Source organism: Anabas testudineus, chromosome 17 (genome assembly GCF_900324465.2).
Source record: "Anabas testudineus chromosome 17, fAnaTes1.2, whole genome shotgun sequence".
NCBI classification, from domain to species: Eukaryota; Metazoa; Chordata; class Actinopteri; order Anabantiformes; family Anabantidae; genus Anabas; species Anabas testudineus.
The window spans coordinates 15819456-15839878 of record NC_046626.1 but is presented as its reverse complement, the minus strand read 5'-3'; the positions used below and the strand labels follow the sequence as shown (position 1 = coordinate 15839878).

The 20423-nt window shown below is 38.4% G+C and overlaps 3 protein-coding genes across 3 annotated transcripts in view; 2 read left to right on the top strand and 1 right to left on the bottom strand.

Annotated features, from left to right (window-relative positions):
* The window catches only part of insra (insulin receptor a), a 43993-nt gene extending 42403 nt beyond the window's left edge, over positions 1-1590 (top strand). Inside the window, exon 21 of the mRNA XM_026374535.1 lies at positions 87-1590. Coding sequence (XP_026230320.1) covers positions 87-444 — 358 coding nt within the window. The 3' untranslated portion in view covers positions 445-1590. The remainder of the gene's footprint in view (positions 1-86) is intronic.
* Positions 1164-3536, bottom strand: LOC113171813 (snake venom metalloprotease inhibitor 02A10-like). Its single transcript, XM_026374538.2, has 2 exons — positions 3261-3536; positions 1164-1921 (listed from the first exon to the last, which is right to left on the bottom strand). The coding sequence occupies exons 1-2, from the start codon at positions 3524-3526 to the stop codon at positions 1834-1836; spliced, it is 354 nt and encodes a 117-aa protein (XP_026230323.1). The 5' UTR covers positions 3527-3536; the 3' UTR covers positions 1164-1833.
* On the top strand, positions 3532-19903 carry arhgef18a (rho/rac guanine nucleotide exchange factor (GEF) 18a). The gene is made up of 22 exons (XM_026374537.1): positions 3532-3659; positions 6473-6531; positions 8149-8185; positions 8600-8723; positions 9105-9216; positions 9463-9603; positions 10500-10747; positions 12622-12747; positions 12956-13073; positions 13230-13472; positions 13826-13902; positions 14080-14261; positions 14692-14747; positions 14888-15043; positions 15329-15436; positions 16474-16589; positions 16688-16753; positions 16843-16890; positions 16992-17480; positions 17634-17958; positions 18153-18257; positions 18930-19903. The coding sequence occupies exons 5-22, from the start codon at positions 9126-9128 to the stop codon at positions 19085-19087; spliced, it is 2853 nt and encodes a 950-aa protein (XP_026230322.1). The 5' UTR covers positions 3532-3659; positions 6473-6531; positions 8149-8185; positions 8600-8723; positions 9105-9125; the 3' UTR covers positions 19088-19903.
* Positions 19904-20423: the final 520 nt, after the last annotated feature.

The following is a 20423-nucleotide window of genomic DNA, read 5'->3' as shown; positions in this document are numbered from 1 at the left end:
ACCCACCTTTAAAAACACTTAAAGTAGAAGGTGTAAAATGTAGTTTCAGCAATTAAAATATATTATTTGTATTATTTATCTTTCAGACATAACCTGATGCAGATGTGTTGGCAGTACAACCCCAAGATGCGTCCCACCTTCCAGGAGATCATCGAGATGCTGCGTGAGGACCTGCACCCTTCCTTCCAGGAGTTCTCCTTCTTCTACAGTGAGGAGAACAAGCCCCCCGAGAGCGAAGACTTTGACCTGGACATGGAAAACATGGAGAGCATCCCGCTGGACCCATCGTCTTACTCCCAGAGGGAGCAGTGTTTGGACAGGGACGAGGCCGCCTCCATGGGCCTGAGGGGCAGTTATGAGGAGCACCACATCCCGTTCACACACATGAACGGAGGAAAGACCAACGGACGAATACTGGCCCTACCACGGTCGAGCCCCTCCTAACAAACTGTACAAATTCTGCACAAAAACATTGACGCTATAGATTTAAATATATTTTTGTTTTTTGTTGTCATTTTATATAGATCACACTTTTATCACACTCTCTACAGAAGCCCCTCAGTGCATATCTCAGGACCTTATTTTTCTCCTCAGATGCCACAAACACACACTACAGTAAGTCCACACACCGATGGCAGAAGACACTTTTTGTATTTAAGGATGAGTCTCCCACATCCCTCCTGTTAATGATTGTAGTTTATATACTGTATATACATTGCCAAGTTTGTGCTGGACTGAGTGTATTATGGATTCAACTGTGAAACAAACTCTTGACAAACAAGAAGGCTGCTAAACCCCCTGTTCCTCCCTAAGTCCAGACTGACTTTCCCCTCCTAACTAACTCAACAAAAGAATTCACCCCCAGGTTGCAATGTTTTGGAAAAAGTGCCCTTCTGTTTTGTCTGTGGCCTACATCAGTTGTCATGGAACTGCATCTGAATTGTACGGGAGTGGATGACAAACTGAAAATGAAAGGCTTTGGGAACTTTGTGTTGGATGGTCGAAGGCGGTCCATCCTCGAACAAACTCTGATTCACTGGAGAAGCTGGTTGAAGTGGCTTACCTCCTCACACTCTGCAGTATTCCAATATGGCTCACAGGATAAACACAGGACTTTTTCTGGGTTATGTTTTGTTTTTTTTAATTTATTTACCTGTTGGTTGTTTTTTTTTTTCTTTTGAGTTTTCACATTTACAGCTGAAGGATATTTGAACTGTTTTCACATTGGCGAACGAGTTCCTCAGATTGACCAATAGCTGCTTCTTTGGCATATTTTAGTGGGTATAGAAGATAAAATATATAAATATATTATTGATGTTTTTGTACATAGCTGATATGTTGTCATTCTTGAGGTATTTCTGGTCATAGAAAATGTTTTTACATGTTAGTCTATTATGTTTATTTTTTTCTAATCCAGAAAAATCATACTAATTAGCTTTTCTGGACTCATGATCAACCAACAGCACTTGGTCTTTTTGCTATGCTATGCCCGGGAGAAGAAGTGTTGGCGTCTTCGCTTAAGATGTCTGCCCATCATATCAAGATCAAATAAATAGTGCTGTAAATAATGCAGCAAGGTGCATTCACGAAGAGGCTCTGGCACTGCGTATTATTTTCCATTTTCTCAACACGTTTGTCTAGAGAGCAACTTGTTTCTTCAGTGATTTATAAACACACAGAGAGACATTTCTGATTTTCTCAGTTCTTCTCAACTCAAATAATAAAATGCACATTTAAGAATTCTATTCATAATTAATTAACCTATCTGTTGGGCTCTAATCAGAATCTTTTATGAAGTGATTACATTTTGGATCAAACTCAAGCGTATCAGGTTCAACTCTTTTCCTGAAGTTGAATTCTCAGAGATGTGCTGTAGTGCAATGACGCCACCCGCTGGACAATATGCGTCTTTCTGTAAATCCTGAAATCATAAAAGGGATAATGAGTTTGTGCAATAGTAAGGTCACTAGTTAACTTAGTAGGTATTAATTTAAAAAAATAATATTTGAATACAATCTGTCCCTACAGACTGTGAAAAGATCCCTATCTAATGTTATTCCCTGTGTAAGTGACAAGGAACAAAGTTTTTACCCACTTAATTTGTAATAAGTGTCATACCAGCTTTACTACACAGAATACAGTTTAAATCTCGCCTCATGAAAATAAAATTGACATATGAGGGTATTTACTGTTTTCTAACATTGTATTGATCAAACAATTAATTGATAATGGAAAATCATTGTTAGCTGCAGTAATAATCAATTATTATAGTATTGTTTTTTAATCAGCTGGATCTGAAATAGCAGCAGATGATGGAAAAATTAACTAAGAACCAGAATTTTGGTACTCTCTAATTCTTTTACACACTTTCTTATTGAGGACCGACAAACCGTGCTGCCAAAGTTCATAGGTTTGAGATGCTTTACGTCACTTGTTGCAGTCTGACGCACCACCTCAAACTGTCCAGATCACTAACTTTGACCTAGATTTACTGAAGAGGTTCATGTCTGGACAGCTACAGTACAGGCCTCTACCATTCACATCCAACCAAAACAAAGTGAATGAGGTACAAGTGAGTTTGTTTTGCATAAGATCGGTTCAGCAGCTGATCTGGAGCGTGTTTTCCCCAACAGATGGTGCCATCCAGCTGTTATTGGCTTGTAGATGTGAGATTAAAATTCATATTTAGGTAGTAAAACATTCTTACAAGATCCACTCTTTTCCTGGTCAAGACTTTATCTTCCAAAGCACAGACCACATCTGGTGTCAGTCAGCTGTTTTATAGCACCTGTTGCATTTTCCTTGCAATTCTTTTTATTACTAAATCCAACCTATTTTTATATATACAGATGAAGCTACCTAGTATTATATGAAGGTAGAAGTACCACTTTAAATCCAAATTTTACTTTAAATACAAATGTACTCCCCTGACAAATTTATTCTTAATTGAGTTAATACGACAGAACAAATTGTTGATAGGATGACTGTGTAATCCCACCTCAAAAATAAATAAGTTTCTGCAGAAATTAAAAATGTTCAGGCTAAGTTTAATTAATGTACAGATGCAAAGAGAGAATGATTTCAAAACCCTTAATTTTTATAAATTAATTAGCAACAAATTTAATTTATTCCGTTCAGACATGTCCTCTTTAGTTACAGTAGCAACTAAATTAACTAAATTATGTTGTGACAGGTGTTTTATTAGTCAATTATATGTTGTATTAGGAAAGTTAAAAACACATGTGAGTGTGTGGACTTACGTCAGTCTTGTACAATGCTCAGTGGAGGAGGGAGGGTTCGTCCAGGGGAGGGTTCGTCCAGGGGAGGGTTCGTCCAGAGGAGGGTTCGTCCAGGGGAGGGTTCGTCCAGGGGAGGGTTCGTCCAGAGGAGGGTTCGTCCAGGGGGAGGGTTCGTCCAGGGGAGGGTTCGTCCAGAGGAGGGTTCGTCCAGGGGGAGGGTTCGTCCAGAGGAGGGTTCGTCCAGAGGAGGGTTCGTCCAGAGGAGGGTTCGTCCTCCCCGGCTCCATGTTTGTGCACTTGTTCCTCCTCACACATCCTCAGTGCGACTCCTCTGTGTTATTTTACTCCCCTTCGCCTGGATAGAAACACTAAATCGTCTCGGTATCGACGTGAACAGCTGCTTCTTTATTTCTACACAAGGTAAGAGGACGTTGTTGTTGTTGTTGTTGTTGTTGTTGTTGTTGTTGAAATGTTAATGTTTGTTGTTAAATGGTTAAATTAAAGACGGACGCGACAAACGGCGAAGCAGTTAAACTGACTAGCTTACGTTAGCTAACTTTATAAAACACAGCTTCCTTCGCCATCGTGGAAACAGCTAGCTAACGCTGTTTGCAAAGCAGGTGACCTTACTTTTTATTAACTCGACATGACCTAGAGAAACGACAGATTAAATGAATAAATGAATAAATAAATAAATAACCCAGTGTACTTTAACTGAACTGTTGTCAACTTGGTGAGTTTCAGTAGCTAACGTTCAACTAGCAAACCTCCATATGCCAACCAGCAACTTGACAAACATTGTTAGGTAGCACAGTATTCACCTGCAGCCACTCCTGGATCGACTTTTATTATACACCTGATTAAATTTAATCTTGTTACTGCAAAACACCTGTCTCGGTTTGATCCATTAACATTAATCTCACCTTTCAGCTAGTCCTCACCTTCTGTGAATACACTAACTGGGGGTCATGTTTTATAAATGAACAGGCTAATTGCAGGTAGCTCCTGTTTAAAAAAGGGAGTTCTGCAAATAAAAATATTAAAATCAAATAAAATACACTCACTGAAATTTAAAAGAAAAAAAAAAAGCTGCAACTTGAGAAATAGATGTGTTTTATTTAGAGGATAAACAGTCTCATAGTGTTGGAAAATGACCACAAAGAGAAATGAAAACAACCACAAAGACACAATGAGGCAGTAAACAGCCATGAAAGATGAGCCTATTCTTCCCACCAACACAACTAAAACAACTCAATACACTTGGGTTACTGTGTGGAGCACTTGGTAGTAAATGTTAGTAACACTGTTTATGTTAGGATTCATGTTTGAAAGCCGCAGACCTCAGTTAAGATAAAACAATCACAACCGAATGAGAAACACCAACCAGGAGATGCCATTCAACCACTAAAGACCACAGAGAGACAATAACAACCTTAAACAACCTGTTGCAGACCTATTCTACCTAAACTCAGGCGGAAGCTTTATTTTTTCAAATAAAAAAATTATATGAGGTGAACCGTTGCTGAAAAAATCAAGCTCTGCACTGAGCCGTGTATTTGAAGCATTGTCTGATCTTTAAAGGAGATGCAAGACGACCACGAAAAGATACTGAAACAATAAAAATATGATAAATATTAAACTGAATTTGTTCTTGCTGGCAGCAATATGCAGTTTAATGTCTGCATCTGCATTATGATAACTAATAATAGGACTGATACAAAAACAAATCACACACTGTTATGGTTTGTAACAGCCCACAGGTTTTAATGTCGCCTCAGGAATAACCGTATCGAGAAACAATATTTATCACCATTCAAAGCGTTTGGTGGTTGATTTGGTTGGCCTTACATGATTGCTTGAAATAAAGTTTGTCTAATTTGGAATTGATTCTTAAATTAAGTTTCACAGTCTGTTTTTCTGGCCTCTCATAGAAATATGTCTGAATTTGAAGGTGTTATTTTGTTCTTTAATAATCCTATTTTCACATATGCTTTTTACCTCTGTGGGTGCCAAGGATCCCAAATGAAAGAAGCCTCTAAGGCCGGCTTGTCATTACAAAGACTAGATTTTCATGCTAATTTCATGTGTTAATATGCAGGAAGTAGTTTTGATTATTTGGTACTTGTCCTGCAAATATGGCAGGAATCGCCTGTTTATTTCCCCAAGGGGATCAATAAAGTATTATTCATTATACCACTACATTTATGGCAAACCATACCAAAGATAGGAGCCACAACCAGTGTCTGGAAGTTAATCAGTAAACCAGGTGTCAAGGCTGCTGCATGTGAAGGCAACAAGGAAAGTGGAAGCAATACCCATTGTTGTGTAAAGGAAGTAATTTCAGTAATCTGGTGTTTCTGACAAGTTATACCTGTGTGATCATGTGATCATACCCAACCCTCACAGTATATTAGGAAGAGGAGCAACAAAGATCACTGTTTTTTGTTTTGTTGCTTCCTCATGATAATGGCTGTTGTGTAGCGTTGACCATAAATTACCAATCTGAGAGAAGACTATCACTGGTCCTTTTACTTGACTTGTCATGACAAACATCAGCAACTCCTATTAGTTTTATTCTGGTTTTGAAGTTTTTTTAGGTTCCTTGTCTCTTTAATTACTCCCTTAAATTACTTTACACCAACACAGCTTTTGGCAGTTTTTTCCTCTGTGTATCAGGATTCTTGGAAGACTTGCTGGTCTTGTTTTGTCTCTTGAGAGAATGTCCTGTATTTCATGCTGTTCTGTTACCTTTCTACCCAGACTCTGTGAATCATTTGAGGTGTGGTTGGTACTCATAACATGGGGGCTGAACTGTACAACGTTAACATGGCTAATGACATACCATGAAGCTTAAGAACAAAGAAAGTAATATGGGACGGGGTCCTGGGAAAAGTGCTTAAGCAAGTGGTGCAATATGCTGCTCTGAAACAGCCATATATACTGTATTTCAGTATTTTATATGAGTTTACTCTGAGGTAAACAAACGGCTAAGCAATGACAGCTTGTGTAAAACAAGTGAGACCATTTTAGTGTGTGTCTCAACGGCTTTAGTGTAACTCCTGTGTGTTTTAGGTGTGTCACACTTTGAGTTATCTTTTGTGACTCCTTTATATGTTAATGACATGTTTTAAATTAGTTGTAGGCATTTTGTGGAGTCGTTTCCTGCATTTTCCTTTTTTTATGTTTTCGTGCACTGTTTTAACTGGATTATTTTCCCCTTGCATTTTTCCTAGTGTCACAACTGGAAGACATATCACAAAAAACAAGGCAGAAGCATACTGGATATGATTAGGTAAGTCTCATATAAGGAACAGTACGGCACTTCAAAGCCATATTTTTTGTCAGTATGTAAAACAAAACAAAAAAAAAGTATGTGTCAGTTACAGAATGGTTGTGAAATCTGTAAACATTTTTACACCGTATCTCAGAGATGTCTATCTCACAGTCAGAAAGATAAGCCAAAGCCTGTAGAGCAACACAATCACCACCATATTTTACAGATGAATTGGTTTGTTATTGGTCATGAGCTTTTTCCCTGGCACCATCATCATTTCAATAGAGGTTGTTTTTTCTTATCTCATTGGTGTCTAGAATGTGTAGCCAAATAGTTTCTTGCACCTGTATGTTTTTGCAAACTGTAACCTGATCTTTTAGTTTTAGCATCTTGTGCTAAATGCTCTGAGGTCATGGTCATGAAGTCTCTCTTGATCATTGACAAGAAAACATTTACACCTACCTATTGGGATGCATGCTTAACTTGCTCTGCAGTCATTAACAGGCTTTTTACACAGTGCAAATTCACCTCAGTTTTTCATGTCAGTTTTCTGCTTTTGTTGTGTGCATCTGCTTTTTTACAATGTACCTAACTATTGCTTTTGGCAAATCAACTGTTGATTACATGTGAGCTTTTTTGAGCCTCATTGTTTTTTCTTTAATTGCATTCTCACCTTTTTACTCCTCATATTGACAGATATCTCCAACTCAGTCTGAGGGCAGTTCTCAGTCTACTGTGAGCCACGTCTAAAGTCTTAACCACATAAATTAATGTTGAACCAATGTTCATGACAGAACTGCCCAAGAAGTCCTTTCAGTTGGAGAACAGACTTTTTGAATAGTAGAACCTTTCTACTGTGTTTTCTGCTCTTCTGTTTATGCATGTTGGCCAAGTATGTCTGCATGTGTTCACACAGTGCTTGTTATGCTAATCCTTGAGACGAGACAACTCTTACATTTAACTAATCGGTCAACAGCCTGCCAAGCACCTGCCCACTCCCCCAGCAAGTAGCTGGAACTTGATTTAGTACCACCTCCTGAGGCGTGCCAGAATGTAGCTACTGGAACCTGTCTCCAAAGCGGTTCAGATGACAATGGAAACACAAACAGAAACTGAGACGAGGGGTAAAAGTTCAATCATGTTGGCCATGAAGTAGAAATGAGACAGTGCTATATCCTTCACACCGTTCTTTCAGTATCTATTTTAATAATGGTAGTAAATTCTCTCAGATTAAAGCTGAGACCTGGCAACTGAAAGTAATATCCATTATTTTATTTCTAATTTAATGTATCGACGATCAGATCGTGATAGGAAAAACATACTTATGGTCTGGGCCGGAAATCTTGTGCATTGTCTCTTAAAAGTATAACAGAGAGTGTTCGTGTGTGTTCACTCAGCTACTGTATTGTTGCTATGATCAAGCATGTGATTTAAAACTGCTGTTGCCGTAGTTCTCCAGGAAAATGTTTTTTGTGTATCTTCGCCTGAGTTGCTCTCACTTGAGCTGTGCTGTCACAGTTTGCCAAACCAGTTCCCGCTCCACTGAACTAGTTTTGCAGCTTGTTGTTTGGATTAAGCACCATATAATGCACTCTCTACTTTTACTCTCTTTATTGACTAATTTTTTTTATGTAGGTAACCTGACTGGGTCTTTTGGTAACATATAATTGAGGTACGTTGTTTGCATTTCCTGTGTAAACTCTTGTTTACTCTTGTAAAATGTTGTTCAGGGTGTTAATCTATCTATTGACTTTCAGTAATATTGTGGTGATGTGTTGTTACCACTGTGCAAAACTCTTTTGGACGTAGTAGTAGTAGTAGTAGTAGTAGTAGTAGTAGTAGTAATTTACTTTAAGTATCCTTAGCTGGCGTAATACGTAACATTGAAACATATTATATATTATATACACTTTGTAACGTCCATGTGTGATTATCTTTTTATACATCTGCCATTTTGAAATGTACTATACATCAGTATCAGAAAGTATTCTTAATATTACCCAGCCCTACTGTATTTCAATGTAATGTGATTTTTCTACCTCTGTAACTAATAGTCTTTTTCTTTGCCTCTGTTTTTGTCTTTTAGTAGGGAGAGTGTTTCTCCCCGGGCCTCCAATGGCCTCTGTGTCTGTTTCTGTCAGGCATGACTGTTACCCCTAAAAGACACTGTGCTCAGCTACTTCCTCTTCTTACAACAACACGAGTCCCAGGTTGGTGAATATATATTTTAAGAACTTAAAATTCCATTTTTAGGAAACTGAGTGTTTTCCAGGCAGAGTAGTAGTAGTCAGCAGATGAAATTCAATTCCAGTCACATGTTGTTCCAGGTTCATTTTGAGCCGGGCAAAAATCTGATTCAGAGTCATTTGTTGTCTTGGTTTGTTGTTACTGCTTTTTTCCTTTGACCTCATTGTTGTTCGACTTGGCAGATCAGAAAGATCAGCTATTCAGGTCTGATGGAAGTTCCCAAACATCTTCATTTCAGCAGTGGCATGAAAGGCTGGCAGCATTAGTGTGTGTTATTTGTGTCTGTGTATGCAGGCATGTTATTACATTTCAATTTACCCGTTGAGCCTCATCTTATCATACAGACTGGATCCAGTGCAGCACAGATGGATGACAGTGATGGTCTGCGGGTGAAGCTGCACCATGAGGATTCTCTGTTACTGGTGCCTTCATTGGCTGAGCCAATCAACCTAGAAGGTCAGTAAGTCGCTATCAGCAGTTTGGGTGGCCTTTGTTTTTATGATGTTTAATTCTCCCCTATTCAGTAAATTAAAATTTAAAGCAATCTTTCTGACACAGAAGTAAGACAGTTAAAAATGTTTTAAAATAATCTGTATATGACAAATAATGAGAGTAACTGAGACACAGACTCGTATGAGTACAAAGCACAAGAATTGTGCGGGTAACACAGATCCTGCTGTGACTGTGTTGTGTGTCATCCAGATTACCATTATGCTCAGCTGCAAAATGAGTTGGACTACGATGCCCAGAATCTGCAGGCAGAGATTTGGAGTGTGGCTGTGGACCAGAACTATGTGAAGGCCCTAAATAAAGAGGCTGTTAACAGACAGGATGTCATCTATGGTAAGCTGCACCAGACAATTAAAAAATTTAATGTTAGTTTGTCTAAAACCAACATATGATCATCTTAAATACAAAAATTGTTTTCAGCCGTCATATCATCTTGTACAGTGGGTCAGTATAAATAGAACTGTCACATCTCATCCACCTATTGATAAATATGAATTTGTGATCGCTGGTGGCAGACTACACAACCTCTGCACTATTATAACATAAATATCACGATAAACTCTTGTAATAGGATTAAAAAGTATGACATCATCTGCTGTGATTTATTTAACAGTTCTTAGTTCACCTAAGAATTTTTCTATCGTTGACATGGTCTGTACACTATCTACACAATGGGCCTCATTTACTATTTCTGACATTCATCAGTATTTTCTTATTTGGAATGTGTTTTATTGTGTTGTTAAGAAAACAGGATCCTACTCACTAAAGAGTGATCTAAGACAGTAGCACTTTAGTTCACAAAGCATCACCCTGAAACACGATGGGCCATTTCCCCTTTAGCCACCCCCACAAGAGGCTGTGCATCCTGACCCACACCCACGCACTGGATCTCAGACTCACTCGGCTCACATAGGACTAGCTATACAATGTATAAACTGAACTTTTTCTTCACTTGAGTTTGGAGTCTGGCGTTCCATGTCTTTATATTTCATTCAGGACACTGGAATCTATTGATATAAGAATGAAGGTACAATAAATTTAAGAGTTTAAGAACACGTCCTGAATCCAACATGGATTTTTCTTAGGGCCTTTCTAAAGAACAAATTTACAAAAAACCTAGGTAGACATTGGTGAGTGAAGCCCATTATTAGCATATTTTTGAGGGACTTAACAAGGACCTTTTTTAGACTACTTTAGTAATAAATTATCCCTTTTTGTCAATCCCCTAGAGCTGATGCAGACAGAGATGCACCATGTACGCAACTTGAAAATCCTTCTTCACGTGTTTATGCATGAGTTGAGGAAGTCACAGCTGATGGATGAAGCCAAGCTGGAGTGGCTCTTTCCTGGATTGGAGGATCTGCTCCGCTTCCACCAGGACTTTTTTACCTGCCTCAAAGAACAGCAAAGCCAATACCAGGAGGAAGGAAGCTCAAACTACCAAATTTCAAATTTGGGGGATATCCTCATCTCTCAGGTACAGCAGAGTCATTTTAAAGCCACAGGAAGTCTAGATCTTCATATAATTTATTGCTGTTGCTGTCTAATTTAACTTGAATGGCTGTAATGAAATGGGATAGTCTGTTTTGTGCGAGTATTCTTAAACAATCAGGGGTTACAGATGACATGTTTGATATAAAAGAAACCAGTTCTTCAGTGTGGTAAACCGCAAGTTTGATTGTATTTACTGTGATGTTTGAACTCAAAATCAAGTTAAAAGATTGACAGCGAAACTCACTTTTCAGAAAATATGTAATTAAAGATTTTAAACAGATTTTACAAAGCTTTGATTTGATATTTATACCTTGCTAATGATTATCACACATAAGCCGTTCACTGTGGAATAAAATGACACCTACAGGAACACACATAATGCATAATAAGATGTACACATATAATGAGGCTTATGTCTTTTAGTCTATTATTCCAGTTTATGCTGGAAGGCTGCCCACCATGCCTATGTCATGCAGTCAGATCAGGATTTCAGCTGTCTACGTTTTTGCCTTTTATTTAAGGTGTTAGTGCAACCATGTTTAAAGAACAGGGCCCAGATCCACAGTTTACTCAGTGTATGTTTACAACCTCCTCCTAAATGCTAATGTTTATGTTCTTACACTGTACAACAGACAGTGTGACATGGAGCTTTACTAAGTAGTCTCATCAGCTATTCAGCTGTCAAGAACAGGATAAAGTGATAAGATTAGATGCATGCATTAGACTACATTTTAAAATTAGGATCAGGCTAGATATTAGTTGTATACCACAGCTACCATTCCATGCAGCAGCATGCAGCACTCATTGTTTATATTTTTGCATGTACAAATAATGTCATGTTATAATTATTACAGCTATTTAGGCTTTATTTAGGAATAAATCATTGTGTTTATGGTACACCCTTGTTTTTCCTGTTTTGCAAGACCTTTCTCTTTATATATAGTATATTGATCCACCTCTCTTCTCCTTTGTCACTCTTGCTGCACATGCTGCCTGGGTTTACAGCTCTCTGTAGTTGGAATGGCCGGTATGTCTAAATTGGGTGTGTTTGCGACATAGATGTATGGAATGGTGGTGTCACAGGTGTAACACTCCTGGAAATGAGTTTTTAAATGTCAGAAAGGTTTCTGAACATGAAATCATATTTAGCACAGAGTAATTATACCTTTTTATTTATGTGTTTAGCACTGTTTATGAACTAAGACTGAATTTAACATTTGTGTCGTCCATGTCAGAACTTTCATTTTGCAATAGGACATATTGGTGTAGAATATATTGAACATTAACCACATTTAACCACACTATTTTAACTGCTGAGGATGTAAAAGTTAAACCAAAGTAACCTTGCAGGATGACCTTTAGGTTGGTGATTCGCTAGGCTGTACGGACGGAAAAGAGACTGTTTAGGATAACATACAACAGTAACATATACTCTATGTCAGACCTGTTTCTCTGTAAATCCTGCACTGGCAGCATTTAAATGTGTGTCACTGCATCAGATTACACCACCTCCCTGTTTCCTGGCATTAAATTGACATTTCTTGGCTGTCATGCCTTTGCTGACTCATGTCTCTGTGTGTGTGCGCTTCAGAGGTAATCGACTGATAAGCATCAGTAATGCCCCGCTCTGTATTATTGCAGGTGTATGATGCATTATGTGCAGGCCAAAAAGCTATGATACAATGAGTTCAAATCCATTGGGGTCTTTGTGATCCTCTTTTTTTTTTTCATTATTCTCTTAAAATAACATAACATAACATAATAAACAATGCTTATATTTGTTCATATATATGTACTATATATATGTGTTACTAAACTAAAACTTACTTTTTAAGATTTGTGCTTTTGATGTGATAGTTTTCAGATACCCAGGGAGATTCAGTGATGAAGTACTACAGTCTTTTCTGCAGCCGTCACATCGAAGCCATCAACTTCTACAAAGAACAGCTACAGAACAGCAAGAAGTTTCAGTTTGTAATAAGGGTAAGCAATCTCATTTTATTTTGTCAGTAGAGCAAGTAATTGTGATTTGTTGCACAGAGAAAATTAAGCAGAATTAGAGTGTCTTTAGAGACAGGACTTTGAACAGTGATTATTGAAAGAATGTTGAAACTACCAGTAAAACAAGTCTATAATGCCAATAACCTTCACTACTGCAGGTCATCTAGTGTCAAAATCGTATTTTTTACAGAAAATAGGTCAGCTGCCTCTAGTGCGAAGATTGGGAATTCCTGAATATTTTTTGTTGGTGACTCAACGCATCACAAAATATCCTGTCCTGATAGAGCGAATCATTCAGAACACTAAAGGTAAAGTCTCACCACTACTGCATCTGCAAGTTATTGTCTTTACAGTTAAAACATGTTACAAACTCAAATTAGTAAAATCCAACTGGCTACTATTTGTGGTGACACGCATTCTGAGTGATATGATATTTGATTTAAAATATTTCATCCTTGTTACAGCTGAAACAGATGAGTACCAGTCTCTGGTACAGGGTTTGGCGTTAATCAAAGACATCATCTTCAAGGTAAATGCTCAAGTCAGTGAATATGAAAAAGTTGTTCGTCTGAGCCAGCGTCTAGAGCCAAAATCACAAGGCCGGATGAAGGACGGCCATTTGTTCCGCAGAGAAGATCTATTTCAGCGCAACAGGTTTGTGCTGCATGAATGCACTGTCACCTGGAAGTCCTCTGGAAGACAGAAAGGTTTGTGACTAGTTTATTGTTACTAAAAGAATGTGAAACAGTATATATCTCTAAGTTTGTCTGCAAGTTGTCGTCTGTTGAAAATTACTGACAACTTAGTGGATAGCCACAGTTAAATAGAGGTTGCGTGTATTATTATTGTATTACTTTAAGATGTGGGACAAACTACTTTTCTGAAAAGGCAAACAATTCAGAGAACCAGTATTACAACAAAGTTTTGTCATAAGTGTCATAGGTTAACTGTTGCATATAAAACAAGGTCAACATGCCTCAAGTCCTTCTTTCATTGCTTTCAATATAAAAACCTCAAGCTTTGTTATTTGTTACGGAGCATTATTCATTTCTCCCTGCAGACATCCATGCTGTACTGCTTTCAGACGTGCTTCTCCTCTTGCAGGAGAAAGATCAGAAGCTTGTATTTGCTACTATGGTAAGTTCTGCCCAAACAATATTGTATAGAGGCAAAGTCACTATCAGTCATACTATACCTTGAAGGTAGTCTATATTGGGATGCTCCAAATATAGATTTCTTTGTAGATGATAATCCTGCGGTATAATCTTGCATAATATAATTGAATAATTATTAATAATGTTGTGCCTTATGCAGGACAACAAGCCACCAGTGATCTCACTTCAGAGGCTGATAGTAAGGGAAATGGCTCATGAAGAAAAAGGCCTGTTCCTTATCTGTGATTGCACCTCCGGCAAGCCGGAGATGTATGAGATCCACACAAGTTCTGCAGAGGAATGCGTCAAGTGGATGGGCACCATACGGCGGGCTGTAGACAGGTAAGCTGAGTACGTCTGAGAAGAGAGCTTAATGTTTGGTGTTAACCCTAACCCCCAGCTCAAGTGTTTTTATACTTTATTACGACACATGTTGATGTAATTGTTAGAGTGGTTTTTAATGGTATTGACACTTGACTGATGCATGACGCGTGACTGGAAAAATAGCATCAATGTAAAACTCACCAACAACTTATTTTAGGCATTAAAAATGCAATATTTACCTTTTTCAAGGACACACATTTCATGGCACTCTAGCATTAAGAATAGGAGGGTGTGTGTGTGTGTGTGTGTGTGTGTGTGTGTGTGTGTGTGTGTGTGTGTGTGTGTGTGTGTGTGTGTGTGTGTGTGTGTAAACTGATTAAAATATGAATATAAATCCTAAAATATTACATTAAAGACAATGCCAAATCACATGTCTGTGTGATTCCAGCTGTCGAGAAAATGAAGAATACAGCGTACTGATTGGTACACTGCAAAAATATCAAGGTAAGCCACTCTGTTATTTACATAACAGCACTATTTAGTTAAAGTCTAATTATTCTTATTCTTAGTCTTATCTTACCCCCCCCCCCCCCTTTTTTATTAAAATAATGTTAACATGTTAATTTTATGCTGTTAATCTGTAGACATTCTCAAAGAAAGGGATGACCAGATAAAACAAAGTCTGACAGAGAAGCAGCAGATATTTGCTGCTCTCTACGAGATTACATCAGAGCAGGAAACCCCCCACAAAGGCCTGCTGCTACAGCAGAAGGAGATACTGCCCAGAGCCATCAGAGAGGGTAAGAGCTGAGGGGCTTTATTTGTATCCTGTTTTCAGTAATATTTGTTAGTTTTATGATTTAAATTTTGATGTAATATTATTTTTATTTTTCCTTTGTTCAATTTGTTAGCTATAGAAACTGTTTTTCATGCATAACAGGGACTGTAATACTGTACTTTAATTTCAGAAGACGTGTATTGATCTAAAAGTGAAATAAACTCAGTTCTGTTGTTGCATGTAGCCAGATGATGAAGGTTGGTGGCTTTTAAAGAGAAGATTAAAGAGTGTCTTCTTTTGTCTGCAGTGGATAACTTGCAGAACTTGCTCTTCTTGAGGATAAAAGACCCAAACATGGAGCGAGCTGAAACCTTTGCAGTGCCAGTCAGTGACTTCTATGCAAATACCATGAAAAGTAAGTGGTATCAGGTTCTTTTATTCATATTCATGTGATGTAGAACGCCACTTCTGTAGGGAAAACTATGGACACATATTTCAGTCAATGAAATGGCAGCCAGGTGTTAGTCTGAGAGGCCCAGGGTTAATTAAAGAAGATAAATGTTGGTTTTCACGGTCAAAGTCTGATCTTGACAACATAGAGTTGTTGAAGTGTCCTATGGCTCAAGCAAAAGAGATTTCTGGTAAATTCAGAAGAAGAGTTGTTGTTTGTAAAGAGTGTTGAGTCCTCCAGTTGACTGTCGGGAGGATCCAGTCAAAATGGAGAAACATTCAACCATTGTTACCTTCTGTAAGAGCCAGCCAACCACCCCAGGAACAAGGTGTGTAATAGTGCAGGAGATTATAACCCCCAGGGTAACATCTACACAAAATGTCCTTCTGCCAGTGGAAAGAAGGACCTTTAGTCCAGCAGCGTATATGGCAGAATTCAAGGAGGAAGCTACAACTCTCTAAAACATTGCTGCCCATCTATAGTTTGTTTAAAAAATGTTCTGTGGATGGATGGGACATTAGAACCTTAAATCAATGTGAATCCTGGTGGTGGTAGTGTCATGATTTGGGCTTACTTTGCTGCCTCTGGACCTGCACAGCTCGCCATCCTTGATGGAATGTGCAAAGAAGTTAGCCAGCATCCCTCAGCTGTTCTGTAAGAACGAATGTACTAAAATTCATCCAAGCTAATGTGCTGGTCTCATAAACTGTTACCAGAAACACTTAGTTTCAGTTATTGATAAAAAAAAAAAACGACATTGTTTTATTTTAGGTTCTATTGATGCAGTAATACAGAAATTTCAAAAGCTTTCACAAAGTTTCAAGCACCACTGCATTTTGAGTTTTACTCACAGCAAAACCTATTAAATCATAAATAGAAGAAAGACAAGCAGTGCTAAAATTGATATATTCTTTAGTAAACCAAGAAAACGAAGTGAACATGTTTATTTATAGTGTGATGGTATTGACTAGTTTTGGATGTGTATGATCTACTTTCCTCAGATGGAGATGTTGATGAGAAGACAGATAGCAGCGGGGGCAGTCCTGTGTACATGGGTTACACTGATGAACATCATCAGCTTCAGGATGTAGACTACTCTGAAAGCCTGGAACAATCTGTAAGTGAGACATGCTTAAAGGATGTAAACCTTACTTGCATCTATTGATTATAAAATATAAACAAGTATTTACTTGCCTTATGCCATTTTACTTCAAGGCAGATGACGACATATTCCCAGTGCCAGACTACAGTTCAACCTCCACTCACTTCCCAGAGCCAGAGGTATCCCTGCTAACAGTTATACTAATTTTAATTTGCTTGAATTCATGCAGAAATGTTAAGCTCCCTCTGCCAATTATTTTTTTCTGTAGGTGTGTGACAGTGTGATAAAACTTGCACAGTATCTCTACAGCTTACAGGTCAGACTCTAAAATCTGTATTGCATTCACTTGGCATCTCATATTTTAAGTTCCAAAGAAAACTGTATATTTTTACTTAATTATATAAAATTCTTCAACAGGCAGTTGCTGCCGAGCAGGAGAGCCAGACTGAGCTGCAGCGTGTTTTTCAATCAAAGATCCAGCAGCCCACAGGTCATTACAGCAGTGTGCTGCTTGAGCAGGAGAAGCAGCGCAACTTGGAGAAGCAAAGGGAAGAACTTGGCAACTTGCACAAACTGCAGGCTCAGCATCGAGAGGAGCAGCAGCGCTGGGAGAAAGAGAGGGAGCAGCAGAGGATGCAGATTGAGACCCTGGAGGCTCAGCTGAAACTGAGAGAGGAAACCTGCAACAAGTGGGAGGAGAAGCTCAATGAGGAGAAAGCAGAGCTGGAGAGGCAGAAGGAAGAACACCAGAGGAGCCTGGAGAGGTTGAGGGAATCCATAAAGTCAGTAGAAAAGGAAAAGGAACGTCAGACTCAGGAGAAGGAACGTTTGGAGCAGACGCAGGAGAAGATTAAGAAGTACATGAACATGATACAGTCACACTCGAACTATGACGACCCCACACAAGTAAGAAACGGGAAGAATTTAAGTGATTTTTTTTTTTATGTGTTGGTCTGCTGTAGTTCAAAATCTTCTGAAACATACTTAATCTTTAACCTTTTAATTTGATTGCATGTTTTAACAGAACTTCATAATACTTTCATTCCACTTTCTCCCTAGTTCCCGAATCTCCCCAGTTACCACTCATTCAGGGGGAGCATAGTGAATGGAGGTGGGAGTCTGACTTTGCCTTTAAAGCCCCAGGTGAAGAGCAACATTATCTCCAATCCCATGGAAATTCCTCCAAAGGTTCCACCGCGTAAGGAGAGTATCAGCCCCCAGCCAGCCAAATCTGAGCTGCCTGTGCACCTGATCAGCACCACCAACCAGGTGCACACACCTTCAGCTGTGCAGCAGCGGATTCCCACCAAGCTGGCAGCTCCACCCAGGGGAAAGGAGAAAGGCATGAAGACAAAGAAGTCCCACCAAAGAACGAACAGTGCAGGTCAGAATACAATCCTGTTAACATGACGTCTTAATGTTCCAGGACAAAAGTGTAGTTTTAAATTTTGCATTTCACTTTAATACCAATGCAAGGGACTTGTGAAAAAAATTAACAGAAATGTAAAAAAGCAAAAAATGAAATGATTCAGTATCAAACATTAGTCTCAAATTATCTTCTTTTTCTTTTACATCCAGCTTCTATAGACGTGAACCAGGTGGTGCCTATACGAGTGACAGGGAAAGAGGGAGGCAGTCTGAGATCCACCAAGCATACCAGTCCTCCGAGAATCTACCAGTCAGGTACAGTGATGGCTGCTCACTCAGGTGGTTGTTAAAACTCTCGATGCAGGTTTGCAGTTAACTTCCTGAGAAAAACAGCAGCTGTGGTTCGTTTATACACAAGCTAACTGACCTTTTCAGTTATAAGAAGAAGTAGGTTTAACTTCTATAAAACAAATGCTACTCATTTTTGTTTTCTGACTTTTGTCTTTGTTTTTTTACACATATTTGTATTTTCTATTGAACTAATTGAATTTAATTGTGTTATATGGAAACCTGTGTGTTGATAAGAAACAGGAAGAAGATACCAGAAAATGGAAGAGCAGATTATTTGTGTGTCCATCATTGTAGTTTTATTTTCTAGTTTAAAAATCTAAGTTTTAGATCAAATGTTACTTAACACTGGTAAGATGGATGTCAGTTATCTTAGCCTGTGATGTCTCGGGGCCCTGGTTAGTGACTAAACAGCGCCCCCTTGTGAAGAATTTGCAAGTTTTCTACTGCTGCTGGTAAAATCTTTAACCACCTCTGGTATTTTAGTTTGTACACTAGTTTCCCGTAAGTCCTACTTGAATGACAAGATGATCATCAGTTTAAATTGTGCGTACAGATACAGACAGGGAAAATCATATTGTCAGGTGTTGCTGTGATTTATTTATTTTTTATTTATTCTTCCAATCTCCCACCATCCAGATATCTTCAAACCACCTGGATCCACCCAGAACATGCAAACCTCTCAGTCTTTCAACACACACAAGAGGAACAGCATTAACGACGACATTCCACCAGTACCGCCACCGTTTCCCAAAGATGTTCTGAAAAAGGAAGGAGAGAAGGTAGTGTTCCTTTAACTTTAAACTATGCACTGGAGATTGGACTTGTGGAATGACTGGTGGTACGATGAAAAGATTTTGCACATAACATCATGAAGATGCTGTTCTTTTTTTATATATAACTATTATGGTACGTTATCAGCTGTTGAAATCAGCTATATCATGAGGAATAAAAGGAAAGTGATGGACATTTTACAAGAGGTTGTTTAAAAAAATGTAAAAAGCGAGGGCCCTTTTGTACATCGGGAAAGATCATATTTTAAAGGAAGATGTTGCCAAAGACGTGTCTGACGCTATTTTAAATCAAAGTATGTTGTCTTAAAACCACTAAGCACTCACGTCTTAAATCTTGAGCTTTTTTCTTTTTTATTTAATGAATGACAAATGTGTGAGGAAGCTATAGACTTGTTTTACCTCTGTTTTAATTTGAAGTGCCATGTCTAGCATTTTATGTCAGAATGAATCAGATAACTTGAGATTTATACCATGAACCTGCTCAACATCAAATTACAAAGAAGCAAAGTTTGTGTCTGGCTGTAAAAATATTGTTTGTAAATATCATCAAAACGTGGAGCAATTCTTGTTTTTCTGTGGGGGCCTTTTGTGAACTTCACAACCACACAGTTGTTTTTAAGTATTTATGAGAATGTAACAGAATAGTTTCAGTTTCATTCCCTGTGAAATAATGTCCTGGTGAAATTTAACATTTAACAGTATGTTGACTTTTCTCAGATAGGGACACATTAGTCGCTGTCACCTCTTGGTTCCATGTGAACTACTTAACAAATCCCTGAAGTTAGTGGCTTGTGGAATAAAAAGATGGTTGACTTTACATTGCTGTGTTCTTTGTGGAGTGATTTCATTTGTTCGACTGAAGTGGCAAAATCTGAGGCATGTTCCTACTTCTTCTGTCAAACTATCCCACGACAGATCAGCAGGTGGTGGTAAGATGCCAAAATATCATGCAGCACAAACACGATTGCAGGAATTAGGACAGTCGTTAGAAATGTTTTGTGAGGAAGGAAATTTATTCAACACATTTTTTAGATGGACAAAACCCATTTTAGTGAATAATAGTAAATAGAGATATTGTAAATTATATATTTATTATACAACATTTTGAAGGCACCTTAAGACTGCTGAAGCTTCATCTAAACTTTGGAATATATTTCTTAGAATAAAATCTACGCATGTTGTTCACCACCTACACCAAGTCCACTTGTTCCAAGCATTGTTGCAGTGTCATCTGTCCCTTTATGTAATCCCAGACTGAGATCAGGGCTCTGTGGGGCTCCAGGACTCTTGTAAAGACTCCTTGTCCTTTGATTGTGGCTGTGTGCTTAGACTTGTGCTG

Excerpts from the sequence above, each read along its gene's own strand:
- LOC113171813 (XM_026374538.2), bottom strand. The coding sequence starts at position 3,526 with ATGGAGCCGGGGAGGACGAACCCTCCTCTGGACGAACCCTCCTCTGGA. Across the intron at positions 1,922-3,260 it reads GAGCATTGTACAAGACTGAC|GATTTACAGAAAGACGCATA; the intron begins GTAAGTCCACAC and ends TTATGATTTCAG.
- arhgef18a (XM_026374537.1), top strand. The coding sequence starts at position 9,126 with ATGGATGACAGTGATGGTCTGCGGGTGAAGCTGCACCATGAGGATTCT. Across the intron at positions 9,604-10,499 it reads CAGACAGGATGTCATCTATG|AGCTGATGCAGACAGAGATG; the intron begins GTAAGCTGCACC and ends TCAATCCCCTAG. Across the intron at positions 16,754-16,842 it reads CTCACTTCCCAGAGCCAGAG|GTGTGTGACAGTGTGATAAA; the intron begins GTATCCCTGCTA and ends TTTTTTCTGTAG.